The following is a 20,562-nucleotide window of genomic DNA, read 5'->3' as shown; positions in this document are numbered from 1 at the left end:
AAAAAAAAAATTGGAAAGTCACAGAACTTCTTTCACTGAAGAACTTAACAATAGTGCCTGTGAAGATTTAGCCACAGAAATTTTTAAAAGCAAGGGGTAGGTATAAAATGACTTATTGTATGAATACACACTGTATGAACAAGACTGTGAATAAAAAAACTCTATAAACACAACCCTGGCAACTTTAACAATAATTGCCCTCTTTTACTTTCTAAGCAAACACAAAAGAGAAATAACTAGACTCTACTATGCTTACATGTGCCTTTCATGCATGTCATTGTTGAAGAACATAATTCAATGACCCGAACAGCAGAAGTTCCTGGTTCCTCTGCTGGCACTGTCAAAATGGAAATCTAAAAAGCAGAAATAAAATATCAGACATAGCTGTTAGATCTCATTTTCATTTCTTCTATCATTAGAGTATAGTTAATATCAAAACTGAATGTCTTTTTCAACCGCTCACTGATGTTTGAAAAAATTTAGCTTGTAAGGGTTTTAGAAAAGAATTTGATATCTGTAACACACATATGTGTCCTAAATCCGATTTCTGCATTATTTTATATCATCTATAGTGCATTCATATAATTAACAGATAATGAATATTTCAAATATCCTTAATATTTATCAAATACTTCACTTATTTTCAAAGGATACAATTATGACATATTACTTCTGAATTATTTGTACTTCAGTGTTTGAAATCAGATCATATTAAATCTATTTTTTCCATTTTGATTATTCATAATGAATAAAAATAGCAGTTACGGAATACTAAAATATTTTTAAATGTTTCAAATTCCAAAGATATTAAAACAAAGTATATGGCAACATATACACCAAAGTATTTGCAAACATATACCAAAATGTTTCAAAATGAATGGCTTCAAATTAATTTAAGGACTTCATTAATAAAAGTAGAAACTTAGAATTAAAAGTGAAATGGAAAATTATTATTAAATAACTAGAGGCCCGATGCACTAAATTCATGCGGGGGTGGGGGGGTGGGGGGAGGGAATGTCACTCAGCCCAGCCTGTGCCCTCTTGCAATCTGGGACCCCTCAGGTAGGGTCCCTAGGCCGGGCTGGCAATCAGGGCCTATCCAGGCTTTCCTTCCCCCGGCTGCCGGCAGCTGGCCTTGCCCCTGCCACTGCCACTGCCACTGCTTGCCATCTGTGCAGCACTGTCCTCCCTCCCCACCACCGGTCGCCTCCCTCTGTGGGTGACAGGCATGGGGTGTGATTGCTTGGCTGACCTGGGCCTCCCTCAGCAGGGCAATCGCTGGCCGGCCCTGCACAGCTGCCACAGCATCACTGGCTGGTGGCCTGGGCCTCCCTCTGTGGGGCAATCGATCGCAGGACTCCCAGATCGATTGCCCCACAGAGGGAGGCCCCACCCAACTGCTGCAGCGCCGCCAGCCTGGTAGCCTGGGCCTCCCTCTGCAGGGAGATCGATCGTGGAGCTCCCCCCATCTATCGCCTCACAGAGGGTGGCCTGGGCCTCCCACTGCAGGGCGATCGTGGGGCGATGGCGGGGGCCCCCCTGACCAATCACATCGCACCCACCTTGGCTGGCCTGGCGCCAGTGCGTGTCATAGTGTGGTGTTCTGGAAGGTCGTTCTACTGTTCGGTCGATTTGCATATTAAACTTTTATTATTATAGATTATTATAGACTACTAGGGGCCCGGTGCACAAAATTCGTCCCCCTCAGCCCAGCCTGCCCCCTCTCACATACTGGTAGCCTTCAGGGGATGTCCTACTGATGGCTTAGGCCCGCTCCCTGTGGGAAGCGGGCCTAAGCCGAAGTCTGGCCTCCTTTTGTGGGAGGCTACCGGGCTGATCAGGGGAAGGCACCAGCCCCATCACCCTGCTGCTGCAGCCACTGCCAGTCACTGCAGCCACCAAGGTGTTTTCATCAACACGGACTCCAGTCCCTTCAACATGAAAAAATGACAACTTTCTTTAGGCATTTTCAAGATGTGTCTTTCATAGGATATGACATTTCTTTCTTTCTTTTTTTTTTTATCCTCACCTGAGGATATGTTTCTATTGATTTTTAGAGAATGTGGAAGAGAAAGGGAAAGACAGAGAGAAACATCAAAGTGAGAGGAACACTTTGATTGGTTGCTTCCTGCATGAGCCCTGACCTGGGCCCCGGCCAGGGAGGAGCCGGCAACCTAGGTACATGCCCTTGATCAGAATTGAACTCAGACCCTGCTGTCTGCAGGCTGAGGCATTATCCACTGAGTCAAACCAGCTAGGGCAGGATATGACATTTCTTAGCCCCTCCAGCAGCGGACCTTCATTTTTTCCCCCAGAAGTGTGGTGGAAAAACCCTAGATCACCTTTTTGGATTCTTATTACCCAAGTTACTAAGAATATTACCAGTGGCATACAGGGAGCTTAGCCAATGAGCAGTCAGAAAAGGTGTTTCCTCTGTAGTTCACACCAATCGCCGGCTCCACCCCTGCCCAGGCCTAAAGCCTCTGGCCCAGGCTTTATGCCTGGGTAGTGGCCCTCCAGCTCCCTCCAATCGCCGGCTCCACTCCTGCCCAGGCCTAAAGCCTCTGGTTGAGGCTTTAGGCCTGGGCAGGGGCCCCCCCGCGGCTCTGATGGCCGGCTCAGCCCTGCCCAGGGGCCCCCTGGCTCAGGCCCTTCCCAGGATGCTCAGGGCCCACGCGGGGCCTACTGCAGAGTGACCTGGGTGCTGAGGATGTTCCCGGGACCTAGGCTGCTGGGCGCCTATGCATGCAAATTAACCACCATCTTTGTTGGGTTAATTTGCATACTCACTCTGATTGGCTGTGGGCATAGTGGAGGTACAGTCAATTTACATGTTTGTCTATTATTAGGTAAGATAGGCCCAGTGCATGAAAATTTGTGCACTGGGGGGGCAGGGGTCCCTCAGCCTTGCCTGTGCCCTCTCACAGTCCAGGAGTCCTCAGGGGATGTCCTACTGCAGGAGGCGACTGGGCCAGCCTATCAGGGGACGGCACCGCCCCCCCCCCCATTGCCATTCTCTCCCTCTGCCCACTGGCACGCGCCTTGGCTGGCCTGGTGCCACCTGCTCACTGGCCCTGCCCCCCACTGACTGGCCATTCTGCCGTTTGGTCAATTTGCACATTACGCTTTTATTATATAGGATGTTTACTGATATACAATATGCTGTCCTAGGCACTACTGATATGCTATATGGCTTTATATTTAAATGACTTTAAATGACCATCAGGTCAATGTTTCTCTATAGAACCAAAGTTTCAATATTAAATCTCAATCTAATCTTTAATCTGATGAAACTATACCATCTCATTTAGGAAATACTTGCCAAAAGGTAAAGCCCTATCTGGACTTTTACCTGTGACTATCATGCTTAGATTTTGACGGTAATATCAGGTTGACAGCCCCCAGAGGAAATGCCTACAACAAGTTCCCAAAACAGAAATTATTTTGATAACCATGACTATCCTACTATTTGTACGTGCGTTTTTGGGCTTACAGTGTCTTAAAAACTATGTTCTCCATACTCCTAACTCCCTTTGCTGCCGTCCATGATAGAAAATGTACTTTAGGATTAAAGAGAGAGGATCCACTAAAATATATAATGTTATGTTATAATTATCAAATGATTATGACTAAAAACATGAGTATAACCGGAACAGTCCCTTAAGGACTACAAAATCATTTAAGTACTTTATTTCTTATCATTATTCTTTTCATTAATCCTCACCTGAGGATAGTTTTTTCTATTGATTTTTCGAGAAAGTGGAAAGGAGGGCAGGAGGAAGGGAGAGAGAGAGAAACATTGAGAGACACACGCCAATCATTTGTTTCCCACATGCACCCTGACCTGGGCCGGGATTGAACCTGCAACTCAAATACATGCTCTTGACCAAAAATTGAACCCAAGACCATTTGGTGTGCAGGCAGGTGCTCTAACTACTGAGATCACCGGCCAGGGCTTAAAGTACTTCTTTTGTTTCTGATAACTATCATGTATACTTTTTAAAAATTGAGATATAATCAGTGATCTCCAATCACAGAATTTTCCTTATCCTGAACTCTCAGGAGCCTTGATATTTACAAGGAGGACAGAGCCCACAAAGGAAGTGGAGAGGGAATAGACAGAGTTATGAGGAGAAATAGGAGAGCACAGTGTCATGGAAGCCAAAGGAGTATAGAGTTTCAAGAGAAAAGAAATAATCGACATTGCCAATCAAATGTATCAAAAAGTACCTAGTGACAAAAACCAAAAAATGCCCTGTGGCCCTGACTATTATGAAGCAATTAAAGAACTTACCAAGGTAAATTATGCTAGAAATATGAGGGTAGAAGCCATGTTAGTCCAAAAGTGAATGAGAGGTAAGGAGCTAGAAGCAGTAAGTACAGATAATATCTTAAAAATTCTGATAAGAGAAGGGGAAATTGGATACCAGCTAGAGATGGGGACACAGTCAAGGGGACATTTTATTATTTATTTTTGGATAGAAAATGCTACTACATATATACAGGTTGAGAGGAGAATGCCAGTAGTTGGGAGAGGCTGGAGATACAGGAGAGAAAGCAGGCATGCAGGGTGCTGTGTGTGTGTGTGTCATTGGCACTTGTGAAAAAGTATAGCCTTGGACAAGGGTAGGAGCCCTCTTAATCTCTGTCCTGGTATACATAAGTTGTAGATGGTGAAACAGGATGTCAAGTGCCATTGTGTTTAGTAGGTGGCCTCACTTTTCTATGAAGTGGGGAGGAGGTGTTGAGAAGTTTAAGGGAAAGAAAGGTGGGTAAAATAGTGAGGACCTGAATTAGCCACTGAGGGGAAAGGGAGAGGGAGCTGTCTCAAGCCAGTGGAAGAGCTAACTGATGGTAGGAACTAAGGTCCAGCTGAATGAGATTGTTGCCCCTGACACTGTGGCAGTGCCAGTCTGTCTCATTGTGTGGTTTACTCAAGAAGCCCTCAGTGATCCAGATGCAGATTATCCAAGTGATGGGATTTTCCTCTGTGCATCCAGTAGAACATGATTACATGAGATTTCAAGGTGTTGACGGAAGGGCAGTTCAGATCTACCATGGGATCTAGACTATGGAAAAATAAGAGGGCAGAAGGAGCTAGTAATCTGGGGGAAAAGAGAGGAGACTAGGAATTGCCAGTCTCTTAATAGGTCATTGACCAGGCTAAGTGGCAGGTACAAGAATGAAAGCTGGAATGATAGTAGATTAATGCCATTGTAAACCCATGACCACCAGACTCAACTGGGCCATTAATACTGCCCAGCCATCTGGCCATGAGATAGGTCATTTTCTAACTCCCCACAGTGATTATCTGACATTTTTTATTGAGCTTTGATCCATTCCCATTCTCACATCCCCATTCTCTGGAGATTAACTCACTTTTTAATTTAAAGAGTAAATGTAATGCATCAGATGGGATCTCCCAAATGATCCTTCATTCATCCTCTTGTCTCACATCCCATCTAACAGCAGCACTTTTACCTGTTCTCTGAATCCCATCCTCCCTGGCCTTTTACCTGGACCTTGCTGTATCAATAATCCTTCTTTTGTCCTGGGTATCTTCAACCCCTCTCTCTCCACTGGCTCAAAATCATCGACTGAAATATATACTAATCCTATATAATAAAAGTGTAATATGCAAATTGACCAAACAGTGGAACGACTGGTCAGCAGGGGGCAGGGCTGTTGAGCAGGCAGTGCCAGGCCAGTCAAGGCACGTGCCAGTGGGCAGAGGGAGGAGATGGCAATGGGTGGGGGGGGGGGAAGGGCTGGCGGTGACCAGCGGCGGCGGAGGGACTATGGGTGGGGGGTGGGCCTGCCCAGTCGCCTCCCGCAGAGGGAGGCCAGTGGCGGCAGCTGTAGGGTGACAGGGGCAGCGCTGTACTGTTTGGTCTGCCTGGTTGCCTCCAGTAGGACATTCCCTGAGGGCTCCCGGACTGTGAGAGGGCACATAGGCTGGGCTGAGGGACCCCCAGAGTGCATGAATTTTCATGCACCGGGCCTCTAGTCTTTTAAATATAGGAGAAGCCTTATTCACTTCCACATCCCTCTTCAGGAACCACTTTCTCTTGCTCTCCACAGCTTAGCTTCTTCAGTATTGTCCCTATTTGCTCTCTTCACTTTTCTGCCTCACTGTTATTCTTCAACCCACTCACATAGCTCAAGGTTTACTGGGAGATACAGATGAGTCAACTGGTAATTACAGGACAGTGTGATGAGTGCTACAATAGCTGTTGTAACATTTCTAATCACACTTGTCATAATAAACTAGTTGCTCTTTATTTGTCTATATCTGTATCTCTATCCTCCAGATGGCAATCTATGAGGGCAGAGGTGCTATCATGGTTAACACTGTTTCCTCAGAACCCAGCACACTGGCTGGTATGTAAAAAGCACCTACTATTTGCTAAATGATTAAATGAAAGAACTGAGGTTCATGTAATAAAAAACATATTTGTTTCATATAATAGAAAGCATCCAACTTAAGGAATTGTAGGAACCTATTTTTATTAGTGAACATATAGAATTAGTGGCCTGGTGCATGAAATTCGTGCACAGGGGTGTGTGTCCCTCAGCCCAGCCTGCACCCTCTCCAATATGGGACCCCTCGAGGGATGTCTGACTGCCTGTTTAACTGGCAGTCGCAATTCCCTCTCACAATCCAGGACGGCTTGCTCCCAACTGCTCGCCTGCCTGCCTGAATGATTGCCCCTAACCACTCTGCGGCCAGCCTGATAGATGCCTAACTGCCCTCCTTTGCTAGCCTGGTTGCCCCTAACTTTCCTCCCCTGCAGGCCTGGTCACCCCCAACTGCCCACCCCTGCTGGCCCAGTCAACCCCAACTGCCCTCCCTTGCCAGCCTGGTTGCCCTTAACTGCCCTCCCCAGTCAGCCTGGTCACCCCCAACTGCCCTCCCCTGCAGGCCCATTCACCCCCTAACTTCCCTCCCTTGCTGGCCTGGTCACCCCTAACTGCCCTCCCCTGCAGGTCTAGTCACCCCTAACTGCCCTCCCCTGCTGGCCTGGTCACCCCTAACTGCCCTCCCTTGCCAGCCTGGTCAACCCCAAATGCCCTCCCCTGCTGGCCTGGTCCCCCCCAACTGCTCTCCCCTGCAGGCCTGGTCCCCCCCACTGTCTTCCCTTGCAGGTCTGGGTCCCCCTCAACTGTCTTCCCCTGTAGGCCTCATCGCCCCCAACTGTCCTCCTCTGCCAGCCTGGTTACCCCTAACTGCCCTCCCCTGCAGGCATGGTAACCCCTAACTGCCCTCCCCTGCAGGCCTGGTCCCCCCCAACTGTTCTCCACTGCAGGCCTGGGTGCCCCCCAACTGCCCTTCCCTGCAGGCCCTATCACCCCCAATTTCTCTTCTCTGCTGGCCTGGTCACCCCTAACTGCCCTCCCCTGCAGGCTTGATCGCCCCCAACTGCCCTCCCTTGCAGGCCTGGTCCCCCTCAACTGCCCTCCCCTGCTGGCCATCTTGTGGTGGCTATCTTGTGACCACATGGGGGCAGCCATCTTGTGTGTTGGAGTGATGGTCAATTTGCATATTACTCTTTTATTAGATAGGATAGAAGCCTGGTGCACGGGTGGGGGCCAGCTGGTTTGCCCTGAAGGGTGACCCGGATCAGGGTGGGGGTTCCCTTGGGGCGGCCTGGGCGAGGGTCCTGTGGTGGTTTGCAGGCTGGCCACACCCCCCAGCGACCCAAGTGGAGGCCCTGGTATCTGGGATTTATTTATCTTCTATAATTGAAACTTTGTAGCCTTTAGCGGAGCCAAGCCTCCTGCTTACTCAATGGCCGCAGCCATTTTTGTTGGGATTTATTTATCTTCTATAATTGAAACTTTCTAGCCTTGAGTGGAGGCCTAGGCTGGCCAGGGTGTGCGAAAGCTTGGCTTCCTCCATCGCCAGGGGCAACTCAAGCCTCCTGCTCTCTCCAGCTCCATGGCTGTCGCCATTTTTGTTGGGATTTATTTATCTTCTATAACTGAAACTTTGTAACCTTGAGTGGAGGCCTGGGCCCGCCAGGGTGTGCAGGAAGCTTGGCTTCCTCCATTACCAGGGAAACCCAAGCCTCCTGCTCACTCCATGGCCGCAGCCATCTTGGTTGGGTTAATTTGCATACTCACTTCTGATTGGCTGGTGGGCATGGCTTGTGGGTGTAGCAGAGGTATGGTCAACTTGCATATTACTTTTTTATTAGATAGGATAAAGGCCTGGTGCATGGGTGGAGGCCAGCTGGTTTGTCCTGAAGAGTGTCCCAGATCAGGGTGGGGGTTCCCTTGGGTCATGGGGCGGCCTGGGCGAGGGGCCTGTGGTGGTTTGCAGGCCGGCCACGCCCCCATGGGGTGAGGGTCCCCACTGGGGTGCCTGGCCAGCCTGGGTGAGGGGCTGATGGCTGTTTGCAGGCTGGCCACGCCCCCTGGCGACTCAAGCTCCCAGCCCCTCCTTTTTTTATTTATTTTTTCAGTGCCTCCTTGAGTGGAGGCCAGGGCCGGCTGGTAGCAAATATCTGGGATTTATTTATCAACTATAATTGAAACTTTGTAGCCTTGAGCGGAGGCCAGGGCCAGCTGGAAGCAGGTATCTGGGATTTATTTATCTTCTATAATTGAAACTTTTTTAGCCTTGAGCGGAGGCCAGGGCCAGCCAGGGCGGGCGGGAAGCTTGGCTTTCTCCATCGCCAGGGGAACCTAAGCTTCCTGCTCGCTCCAGCTCCATGGCCGCCGCCATATTTGCTGGGTTAATTTGCATACTCACTCTGATTGGCTGGTGGGCGTAGCGGAGGTACGGTCAATTTGCATGTTTCTCTTTTATTAGATAGGATAGGTCTGACAGTCATACTTACTGAGTAAGCTGATTTTATCAGTCACTGTAAAATATGGTCAGAAGGGAACACACCTCTAGAACTTAGGTGAACAAACTGAGGGAAAAGCACAGGTATATAGAGACATTCCAAAAGAATTGGAGGTGAGAAGGCTGAAGAGGGTACTGAAATGAACAATGGCAATAAGGAAGTACCAGAAATGAAAATGTGTGTTGATACTCATTCACACCAGGCCTACTGGTGGGCTTACCACTAGTACTGTAGCATTTCTTATCATGAAGTCTTTTCCTCCAAGATTTTAAAATGTGTTCTCTGGGGATTATCTTTTTCTTCTCATAACTATGTATATTCAGTTCCAAAGAAATAGTTGTTGGAACACTAGGATTTAGTCCAATTTTCCTAGCATAAATCTGTTATATAAGGCACAATTATTTGTTTTGTTAGAAGGAAATCTTTAAGAAACCAAGATTATTACATAATTGCCATTATATATTTTTAAATGTATTAAATTAGCACATATGGCTTACTACATTTTATTTCACCAATATCAATTTATACATATTACCATGTAGATTAAATTAGCAACATGTTATTAAAAAGTACAGGACTAAAATTACCTGTTGATCTGAATCTGCTTGTAGTACAGATCTATCTGTAATTAGGACTGCCCTGGAAATTTGCCTATAATGCACAAAACAGTTATTCAGTGATTCAGATTCCATGGATAAGTTTCATTTACAGTTATATAACCACCAGAAGGCATATTTCAAAGATTTAAGTCACGATAAAAGTGTCACCTCCCCAAACCAAGTCAAGTTCTGCTTTAATCTTTTCTTGGCTCATGAAAGGAAGGATATTGTGACCTGCAGACAAACCCCAGCTGATGCAAAGGAGTCAAAATTAGGCTAAGTTCCCCCAAATCAGACCCTATAAGAGAACAATGGTAACATACGCAATACTATCTTTTGTTTGGTATATATCTGCATCTTACTTGAACAATGGTTATACAGAAGTTTCAATGTAATCAAAAATTTCTATGTTTCCCCTTCCCTTGGACAGTGAGTGATGTGGTTCCTTACCTGTATTGCACGTGCGAGCATGTGTTCTCAGAAAAGTAACTGTCCTCCACAAGGAAATGCTTAGAGATTATTCTCTGACCAAACTGATCTATGATTGCTTTGCATCTACAAAGAAGACAAGCATAGCAAAAATGTTCTCATTGATGATGAAATAATTGAGCAAATAAACATAATCAACTACCAATTTTGAATCTAAAATCAATTTCTTAGATTTTAAAATTGCCTATAATTTCACATTTTTTATAAAAACACGGACATTATATACAGAATATATATTTTTATTGCTATCTGGAGTCTTTTACTAGTAAACTATAAAATAAGTGTGAGATAAACCTCAAATATTTATTTTGAATGGCATTAGTAAGAAAGACAAAGTTAGGAAAAGCATATAGTATGAGTTTTTCTAATGTTTAGGAACATAGAAGGTTTTTCCTTAATTTAGAAAACAGGTTCTTTTTGTTCTTAACAGACTTAAGGAAAGGGGAAGATAAAAGTTGATTAAATATCTTGCTATATCATTCACAGCCTGTAAAAGCCACTAAAGACTTTCTATTTTTCTGTTACGTGTTGCTTTCTCTTTTGTTCAAGAATAGCTCTCTGGTCACATGTGTGATAATATGTTAGACACCCCCCCCCAAAAGGCCTAGAACTTCTTTTAATATCTGTTTCCACTTTACTTCAAAGGATGATTATAGAAAGATTTCTTTCAAGTGCAGTTTCCAAATAAGGAAAACAATTATGCATGGACATTATCAGGTCTCTGTCATCTGATATGTGTTGGGACAATGAATCATACAGAACCCTCCATTGACCTTCTTTCAATGTGTCTAGATAAAAGGATGAAAATTAGAATCCATCTCCTTGCAGTGCCACAAGTTATAAATGTACTTTATAGGGCTCATTATCCAAACTAATGGACTAAGGGCAACATCCTTGAAATGGACTTACCAGCACCGACAAAGCCAGTATGCAATATTTCAGAAACTATATGCAAATGTCTGCATGTTTGCTATATCTTTTTATTATGGGAATATCACAATTTACTTTTGTCACAGATTCTCCTTTTGGGATCAGAATTATTTTATTAGAAATACACTTATATGTATGTCCTAATAAAATGCAAGCAAATAATTTCAAATCTATACCACATTTTAACTAAACATAGTATAAATTAAAATATGCTGTATCACTCTAAAATGAAGCCAAATAAGAGATATTTACCAGGCATAAAGGCATTATAAAAGGACAAACGTCCAAAACCAACAGTGAGATGAATTTAAGGTGTATTTCCTAAAGGCATATGATGATATGCTGGTATTCTTGAATAAATGGTGTGCCACTGTTGGGATAAACTATGATATCTCATGATGTTAGATATACATAATATGTATTTTAATCAATTAACCACATATTAACACCTGCTATATTACATTAGTATTTTTGATTTTCGTCATCTCACATCTACTTCCTTTCTCTTCCCAACTTATGTTCTGATGTATCTCTCCTCACATGTCATTGAGCTAGAGCTCTTACCTTATAAAATACTCAACCAAATAGATATAAGGTATTTATACCTCAATATTGTATTTTGTAAAATAATAAGTTAAAAAGTAAAATACTCAGACTCCTGTTTTAAACCATTCATACACAAGACCCTTCATGGGTAAGAGCCCTGACATGGGCTGATCCCCCGCCTAATGTAGTAACCAATAATACCAAACACTTTGGTCATCCAGGAGGACCATGGGTAGGGCAAGGAAGTATAATTACACAGGGGTCTCCACCCAGCTTCCCTTTAGTATGACACAAAATCAAACCACTGCCCCTTTGTGTATAAAATTAAAGAGAGGTTTCTGACTGTGTGGACACCAAAGGAAGGGACTATCACTACTTGCTCCTGGGAGAGGTGCAGAAAATGTAACTAAGACCTTGTCTATACAAAAAGAAATGGACAGCCAGTTTGAAATGGAATTGCCATGGCCTAGAGCAAAGAATATCCTTACATGATATTATTCTACAATGTCATTATAATTTTTCCCAGATTTGTGTTAACCCCATTACTTATAATAGTACCTTGCACCCTTGGGAATCAATAAAAAAATCATCTTTTTGGTGCTTGGAGACAACGGTAACAATCTCTTGATATTTTAGAATTACAACAGCATAATATACAATTATCCCAAACAAACTTACAAACTAATTCTTCGAATGTCTGGCAGCAATTTAAAAAGGACATGAAAGGATTTAATCTCTTCCATTGTGTAGAGGGCCCCTGGGAAGGCATCTGAGCACTCTATATTGGCCCCTCTTGCCCTTTTGGTCATGAAGGGCCCTCTTCTCACAATCCAACTGCCCACAGCTGTTGCCTGAGCTTTCTGTTCATGCTGCGGTTGAAACCTCGTGATGGCTGGTACCATGGATCTGTCTCTCGCCCAGTGGGTTCCCCAAGATATGTGATCAGTGCTGGGGCCCCGCCAGCAGGCGAGGGGATTCCAAGGCAGGTGCTGGGCGTGGAGGCCATGGGGGCATAGGCTACCGAGGAGACAGAATTGAACCTCACATCACCCTGCTTGGCCCCGGAGGATGGCTGGTTAGATTCCTCAGGGAGGGAACAACCTAAGACAGGCACAGTCACAGAGGGGCCACCAGGAGAGAACTTGGGGGTCAACAGAGGTGGGGCACAGACCCTCACCCCCCCAACTTTGCAGGGGCCTGAACGCTCACTCCTTCTGAGGGAGGTCTCCTGCCCCCATGGTTGCTTAGCTTCCCATGCCCAGCTCAAATCGGGACCCAGGTAACAGATGGAGACTTGGCCTCAGCAGCTGCCCTCTCACTGCAACAAGACTTGTTTGAGTTGTCTTGTACCCATTGGGTGGGGAAGTGGGTTTTAGATATCTAAATCCAGCCTAGTACCAGGAATGCTCAGGGCCTACTCAAGAAGGCAAATAATCCTTTCCACTAATATTTCTAGGGTAAAATAAGATTGCTGTTAGAGTATTAAATTCGACAGTAAAATAGTAGTCAAGTTTTCAGGCTAATTTAAATTGGCTAATTGAAATAAGTGAATATTCTAGAAAAATTAATTGTACTGGACAAAAAGCTGTTCCTAAAGTGTTAACTAAAATTTTTATTGGTAGGTCATCTCATGGTAAAATTGCATAACATGTAATGAACCTAAAGCAGTCATATTTTAGTGCAAAAAAATAAAATTTAAAAGCTACCAAGACTACATTATAAAATTTCCAAAAGCCTCTTAATATTTAAATAAAAAAGGGGGGATAGTAGAAGAATATCATGTAAGGAAAAATATCCTGTAAGTAAATTACATCTAGAAAATGTTTACTTTAGAAAATTAACTTTCATTTGTAATGCTAACAGCAAGACACCCATATAAAACATACTTGGTGTCAAAATAAGCCAAAGGAAAATCGTTTGGGCAAAAATGAAAAAGGATCGCAAGTCAAATTTATAGAAAATATTCCTTTATTAACTTTTGGTAGAGAATGTTTGTATATTTTCAGAAAACAACTCCGAGACCATGTGGATTCCTGCAACAGAGAGGAATTGAGAGGACTACTCCAGCCATGAAGACAGAAGAGAAACAGTCCAGAGATGGAAGACGCTGATGACGCCTTGCCATACTAGCAGTCAGCAGCTGTGCATCACTGCAGGTTGCCCAGGACCAAATCAGAGAGGGTTGGACCTGCATTACCACCATTTGTCCACCATCGAGAACTGAAATATCATTGCTGACATGTACACATAAGGAACTGTTTTACATTGAAATTGGGACTCAAAAGAACTGTTGGCCCAGAAAGAAACTCACTGCAGACCGATTCATTTGTCTGTCAGCATAACCATTATTGCTTGTCTCATTTTTGGTTCTTATAAGTGTATTTCTAGTAGCACATGATCTCACCCATCTAGGGGGAATGATGAACAACATAGACTTCTGAACAAGAACAGACCCAGAGACAAGGAAGCATAGATCAGACAGACAGATGGACCTCAGAGGGAAAGTAAGGGAGCATGGGGTTAAGGGGGAGAGATCAACCAAAGGACTTGTGTGCATGCATATGAGCCTAACCAGTGGTCACGAACAACAGGGGGGTGGGGGGAATGCATGGGGAGGGGTTTGGGATGGGAATGGGGGGATGAGGACAAATATGTGATACCTTAATCAATAAAGAAATTTTAAAAAATTATGGCTTTAGCCATTTTATTTTATTTTTTAATATATTTTTATTGATTTCAGAGAGGAAGGGAGAGGGAGAGAGAGATAGAAACATCAATGATGAGAGAGAATCATTGATTGGCTGCCTCCTGCATGCCCCCTACTGGGGATCAAGCCCACAACCTGGGCATGTGCCCTTGACTGGAATCAAACCCAGGACCCTTCAATCTGCAGGCTGACACTCTATCCACTAGGCCAAACCGGCTAGGGCCATTCATACACAATTTAAAACACAAGGTACTTTAGGCAATGGGAAAGATAAATCTGCTGATCCATTATTAAACATTGTTTTGTCCTGACAGCACTAACAATTTTTTTCCTTGCCTTAAATTCAGAGATTATATAGTGTCAAGAGAGAATAATCTGGGCAGAAAAAAAGAGGGTGTTAAAAATCTTCTATCTTGCCCTAACCGGTTTGGCTCAGTGGATAGAGCGTCGGCCTGCAGACTCAAGGGTCCCAGGTTCGATTTCGGTCAAGGGCATGTACCTTGGTTGCAGGCACATAAGTGGGGAGTGTGCAGGAGGCATCTGATCGATGTTTTTCTCTCATCGATGTTTCTAACTCTCTATCCCTCTCCCTTCCTCTCTGTGAAAAATCAATAAAATATATTTTTTAAAAATCTATCTTTTGATAGGGATATAGGCTATTTCTATATAATAAAAGGCTAATATGCAAATTGTCCCCTCGGGAGTTTGACTGGGAGACCAGGAGTTTGATTGCTCGCTATGATGTGCGCTGACCACCAAGGGGCGACACGCAACATGGCGGGCGACCAGTGGCAGTGGTGGGGTGCTGAGGGAGTGAGGGAAGGAGGAGGCAGGGAGGTGGGGAGGCGAGGAACCTGATTGGCCCTGATCGCTGGCCAGGCCTAGGGACCCTATTGGTGCAGGAATTTCGTGCACCGGGCCGCTAGTATAGGTATATTATTTGTCAAAAGTCAGCTAATGAGCACTTAGATTTGGGGACTTGCACTGCATGTAAAATTTTCACCAAAACCAAAAAGCTGTAAATAAATATTAAACTCTAGTTGATGATCTGCATGCCGAAGTGTTTAGGGGGAACTGTAGTTATATCTGGACTTTACTGTGAAATGCTTTAAAAAGGTGAAATGATGGACAGAGGGATAAACTTTCAAGTAGATATATGATTAAGTAAGTATATTAAAATGTTAATTGTGGAATCTAGATGGTGGATATAGAAGTGTTCACCCTGAAATTCTTTCAACTGTGGCATAGATTTGAAAATTTTAATCATAAAATATTGGACTAACATTGGCAGGGAGGGGTGTTAATATAAATTGTGGACTCTAGTCTAAGTCTTTGCAAAAAGCGCCCATTTAAATAAACCACACAATTAAACCTGGCCATAAGCTACCAAGAACTCTTTGCTTTGTAGGAATCCAAAATCTAGTAGGACTGCTTCAATGGTAGCTATACCTTTAGTGACAGGTAGACATTGGTTTCACAAGTTATGGTATATGAGGAACCAACTGGGGACCACTCAAAATGGAAGTATGGGGACATGGGGATTAGGGAGTTCAACAATGCAAGGGCAATATACCAACAAATGTTCCTATGTATGCTGAGGCTTCTGAATGAAACAGTGATTCTCAGAGGAGGAGGAGAAGGAAGCAAATCAGAATCACACCTGGGGGACTTTTCAAATTATAAGTACCCCTGGAGATTCTGATAAGCTCCCAAATCCCAGGGAAGAATCACCATCAAGTGTGCCACTGCTACTATTGTATCTCTATGCTGTGCTAGGTAGAGAAAAGTCAAGAGCTATTGCTACAGAAAGAAACATATTGATTTCTTCAGTAATTGAGGTTACGGTCACATATGCTTCCTCAGTCTGGTAGATGATAATAACACAACTCACCTGATAGCCTCCTTTGAAGTACTAAGGCTCTAGGCCTGAACAATTCAAAGCAAGACACATTTAAGTAAGTGATAAGATTTGTTTCCCTCTCAGACACTTGACTTACTGTCATATATTTGGTTTAATTGGGAGAACAATGAAGAAAGGAATATTGACTTGGGACCTAGACGTAGAGTTTGTACTATAAGATTAATATAACAAATTAGATGACATTCAGGTAATGGAAAACAGCCAAATGAAACAGTGCTGCCAGAGACATTAAAATACCCTCCTGCCAACCCCTTTCACATGAACCTGAGGAAGCCATTAAAGATTAACAACATTTTGGATTTAGTTGAGGTTCTTGCTGAGCCTCATAAATAGTAAATTGAGGTGGAGCATAATAAGAGTTCCTAGATACAGGGACACAATGACAAAGCTGACCATAAGAATCACTGAAGCCAGGCGAAACATTTCTAGAGCTGAGCTTTCTAAATCACAATACTTACTCAATTCTTAGTGCACTGACACAAGGATATAAATATCAAAATGATGATAAGGAAGAAAATACTCAGCAAGACAAAAACTCTTTATCTGGAATTTGGCCCAGAGGAGAAAAAATAACATTAAAACAGGCATCACTATGATCTTCAGAATTAATATCCCAACTAATTGTATGGTAAGGAGTGCAGAAATCACATACAAAATAATTTTTAAAAACATTAATTAAGGAAATCAGAAGATTCTCAATCACTGAAGTAAACAAAATAAAATATCCCTACTCACTATGTCCTTCCACGATTTCTCAAACACATTAGTTCACATGCCACCTCTTCAATGACACCATTCCAAAACACTTACCATTCATTTCTTTGGGGTACAAATCCATTCCAATAGTTTCAAACACCATTACCTATTCTGACCAATCCAAAGCTCTGTATCCATATTTTAAACCATTTATTATCCATTTCTTTCTGGAGAGATTCCAAATGCTTTTTAAAACCTAGCATGCCCCAAACTGAATTCATCATGGCCCTTCATCTGCTTACCTTCTTGAAATTCCCTATCCTAGGTAATGACATGACCAGCACTTAACAGTTTCCCTAGCTCAGAATCTCTGTTTCTACATCTAATCTGCTATTCAATTTTCATTCTACCTTATAAAGATTTCTTGAAACTCACCTTTTCTCTCCATTTCCCCTGAGACTGCCTTAAACTCTTGTTTAGTCTTGTAAGACAATGGACTACTAGCAAGTTGGTAGCTCATCTGCTCGATATAAATGTATGGCAAAACAACCATGTGCCAACCACTGTTCTAAGAGGTGAGAATAAAAATATCTTGTCCTAAAGGAACTCCAAATATAATGAAAACTCAGACACAGGCAATTATAAGAAAATGCCCAAGTCCAGTGATAAGAGATGAGGATGCAGGGGAGTACCCAACTGAGGGTAACTATTTTTGAAGTATGAAAAACAGTTAAGCAAGCAAATAAGGAGAATACTGCAGGTAGAAAGGCAGTATGTGCAGAGTACAGAGGCAAGAAAGAGAAGTACAGGAAACCACAAGTATTTCAGTATTGATTGACAATAAAATGGAAGCGGATGCTGGAGGGAGAAGAGAGATGAGCTTAGAGAGGCAGGCAAAGACCAGTTCCCTAAGCTTCATGTGTCATGTAAAATGGTCTTAAACTTTATTTTGAAATGCTATAAAGACACTGAAACTTTTTACACAGGGAGGGACAGAGTCAGATCTGCATATTGAAAAGATCTCATTGTGTAATTCTATCTAATAAAAGAGTAATATGCAAATTGACTGTCACTCCAACACACAAGATGGCCGCCCCATGTGGTCACAAGATGGCCACCACAAGATGGCCGGCAGGGGAGGGCAGCTGTGGGCGATCAGGCCAGCAGTGGAGGGCGGTTGGGGGGGACCAGGCCTGCAAGGGAGGGCAGTTGGGGGCAATCAGGCCTGCAGGGGAGGGCAGTAGGGAGGGACCAGGCCTGCAGGGGAGGGCAGCTGGGGATGATCAGGCTGGCAGGGGAGTTGTTAGGGGGTGATCAGGCTGGCAGGCAGAAGTGGTTAGGGGCAATCAGGCAGGCAGGCAGGCAGGCGAGTGGTTGGGAGCCAGCAGTCCTGGATTGGAGAGGGTGAAGGTTGGGCTGAGGAACACACACCCCCATGCACGAATTTCATGCACCGGGCCTCTAGTTATCTCCATAATTTGTTTGTTCTTTAATGACCCCTGATAGACTCTAAAGTCCATGAGAACAAAGACCATGACTGTCTTTTTCTCTGCTGTGCCCCCAGTGCCTGGCACACATAAAATAACTAATAATTGTTGCATGGATGGCTAAATGGGTGGGTAGATAATGATAGAAGTATTCCATTTATGTGAACAATGTAGAGGCAGAAATAAATATACAGAATCTCTCATTTAGGAGGTAAAGAACCTCTTTCTATCAGTTTTTCTTTCAAATCACTGCCAGAATTACTAACTTACTAGTAAAAGTAGCAAATCTAATTTTGTCATTTATCCACTTAAAACTACCACTGATTATAGTCCAAACTCCTTAGTATAACATAGGAGGATCTTCAGTATCTAATTACATTAATAATTGCTACTAGCTAATATGTATTAAGTTCTTACTATGTTTAATAAAGGTTTCTGCTAGCTTTATCTGTTCATTTAAAATTAAAAATAAGTCAGTGAGGTTGGTACTGTCATGTCTAACTTTACAGATTAAGAAACTAGAGCAGAGAGAGATTAAACAACTTGTTAAAATTCACTCAGGTAGTAAGTACAGAAGCCAGGATACTGATCAATGTCTATCTGATTTTAGAGCCTGCACTCTTTACTGTGATCTTTTTTGTACACAAGAGCAAGGCCCATGATTTATTCATCTCTTTATTGCTACAATAACTAGCATAGGGGTTGGTGAAGGTTAAATATTTATAATATTATCACTATCATTTTGCAAATGAGACATGCTAAAATCAGAAATTCACTGACTTTCCGACAATGAGAAATGGTATTAAGAATCAATCACCTCATGCTTGGTCTAATATACTATTCACTACTAATTTACAAGTATACAGGAAAGGTATAGTCATTCCTGACATCAAAAAAAGATATCTCCAAGAAATAGTCATAGGAGGAAATCAAGTAATTGAGACAGCTGAAGTACACAAGAAACACTAGCTGAAGTAATTAGATTCAGGCTATTGATTACAGATATATTTGGCCCAAGGTTATCCACACCTTACCCTAATATCAAATACTGTATTGCTAAATGACCAAATCTAATTTACAGGAGTTTTACATGGTCAGCACAGCTGCAAAGGAAAAGAAAGCTGCTCAATAAGAACATTCAGTGTTTCCAAAAATAGTCAACAGAGGGGTTCAGTATTAGAATTTAGTGAGAAGGTATAGAAAAGAACTACTGATACCTATGTCTGATACCTCTGAAAATTAAGAAAGCAGAGCCAATGCACAATATAGCAAAGCGTGCACAGGAAAACCAAATTAAACAAAAATGAAAAATAAGTTTTAGCTGAAAATAAGTATTCATTTGGTTACATATTCTGTATTTCTTCTCTCAAAGTTTACACAATACTTTGATGTATAATCACCAAATTAAACTCAATGCTATGATCATTTATGTTTCCATTTGCTTTCCTCAATGGAGGGTAAAAGAGAAGCACAAAAACACTATCAGTTTTTACCATTCATTCATTCATTCATTCACTCATTCATTTCACACATAGTGAGTATAGTGGGTGATAGGAACCTGCTCTGGTTCTGGAAATATAGTTGTGAGATCCTCCCTTTTCTTACAGGAGACTTAAAAATAATCATACAAGAGGACCTGACTCAGGGGCTGACAGAGGGTACTGATCTAATCCATGGGAGCAGGAAATAAACTTAGAACTTAGACCTGAGGCATGAGTAGCTCTTAACTACACCAAAGGGGAGAGATGTCAAGTGCTCCACATAGAAAAATAGGGAAAGAAAGATAATCTAAGACCATAAGGAGATAAATATAAATCTTCGCAGATTCCTTGACTAATAATCTAATTACACCTAGAATAAGCAATCATTTGAGGCAACCTGATTCCTTAAAAAGAAGTATATGCTACATATGCCCAAATATGTTTTCAAGGTTTTTCCCTCAATAAATTATCCCTAATTTTATATTAAGTCCTTACAAAATACCTCTTATTACTGGTAGTTCTCTCAAATATTTGATTTGTAATAACAAAGTAGTGTTTGGGAAAGATACATTAGCCTGAGTTAACTTCAATCAATACTAGCTTTAGATAAATTTGGTAATTATTAGTGATGGTATGAATTTACATTTTTCAAGTATTGATTGTCTCTCAAATAAAACTTATGAAGATCACTTAAACAATTCAGTATAGTGAGAATATTGTAGATATCATGAACATTATGAATGCAGGTAAAATTTTTAAAACTTATCTACTATTAAAGAAATAAATGTCATGGATTGGAATAAATTTTCCAATAAGAAAATCATATCTAGAATCCAAATGTCTGTATCTTAAAC

General features: G+C 42.5%; 1 protein-coding gene across 5 annotated transcripts in view; it reads right to left on the bottom strand.

Annotated features, from left to right (window-relative positions):
• The window catches only part of CHM (CHM Rab escort protein), a 259,080-nt gene that overhangs the window by 45,908 nt on the left and 192,610 nt on the right, over nt 1–20,562 (bottom strand). For all 5 annotated transcript variants that reach the window (XR_013813233.1, XM_079765428.1, XM_079765430.1 and 2 more), the window contains 3 exons: nt 9,902–10,006; nt 9,440–9,503; nt 257–353 (listed from right to left, as the gene is read on the bottom strand). Coding sequence is in view for 4 of the 5 variants with exons in the window: in XM_079765428.1 (XP_079621554.1) it covers nt 257–353; nt 9,440–9,503; nt 9,902–10,006 (266 nt within the window). In the remaining variant the exon portion in view is untranslated. The remainder of the gene's footprint in view (nt 1–256; nt 354–9,439; nt 9,504–9,901; nt 10,007–20,562) is intronic.

The sequence above is a fragment of the Cnephaeus nilssonii genome, assembly GCF_951640355.1.
Source record: "Cnephaeus nilssonii genome assembly, chromosome: X".
Lineage (NCBI taxonomy): Eukaryota > Metazoa > Chordata > Mammalia > Chiroptera > Vespertilionidae > Cnephaeus > Cnephaeus nilssonii.
The sequence above is the reverse complement of the archived record's forward strand: the minus strand, read 5'-3'. Positions and strand labels throughout refer to the sequence as shown.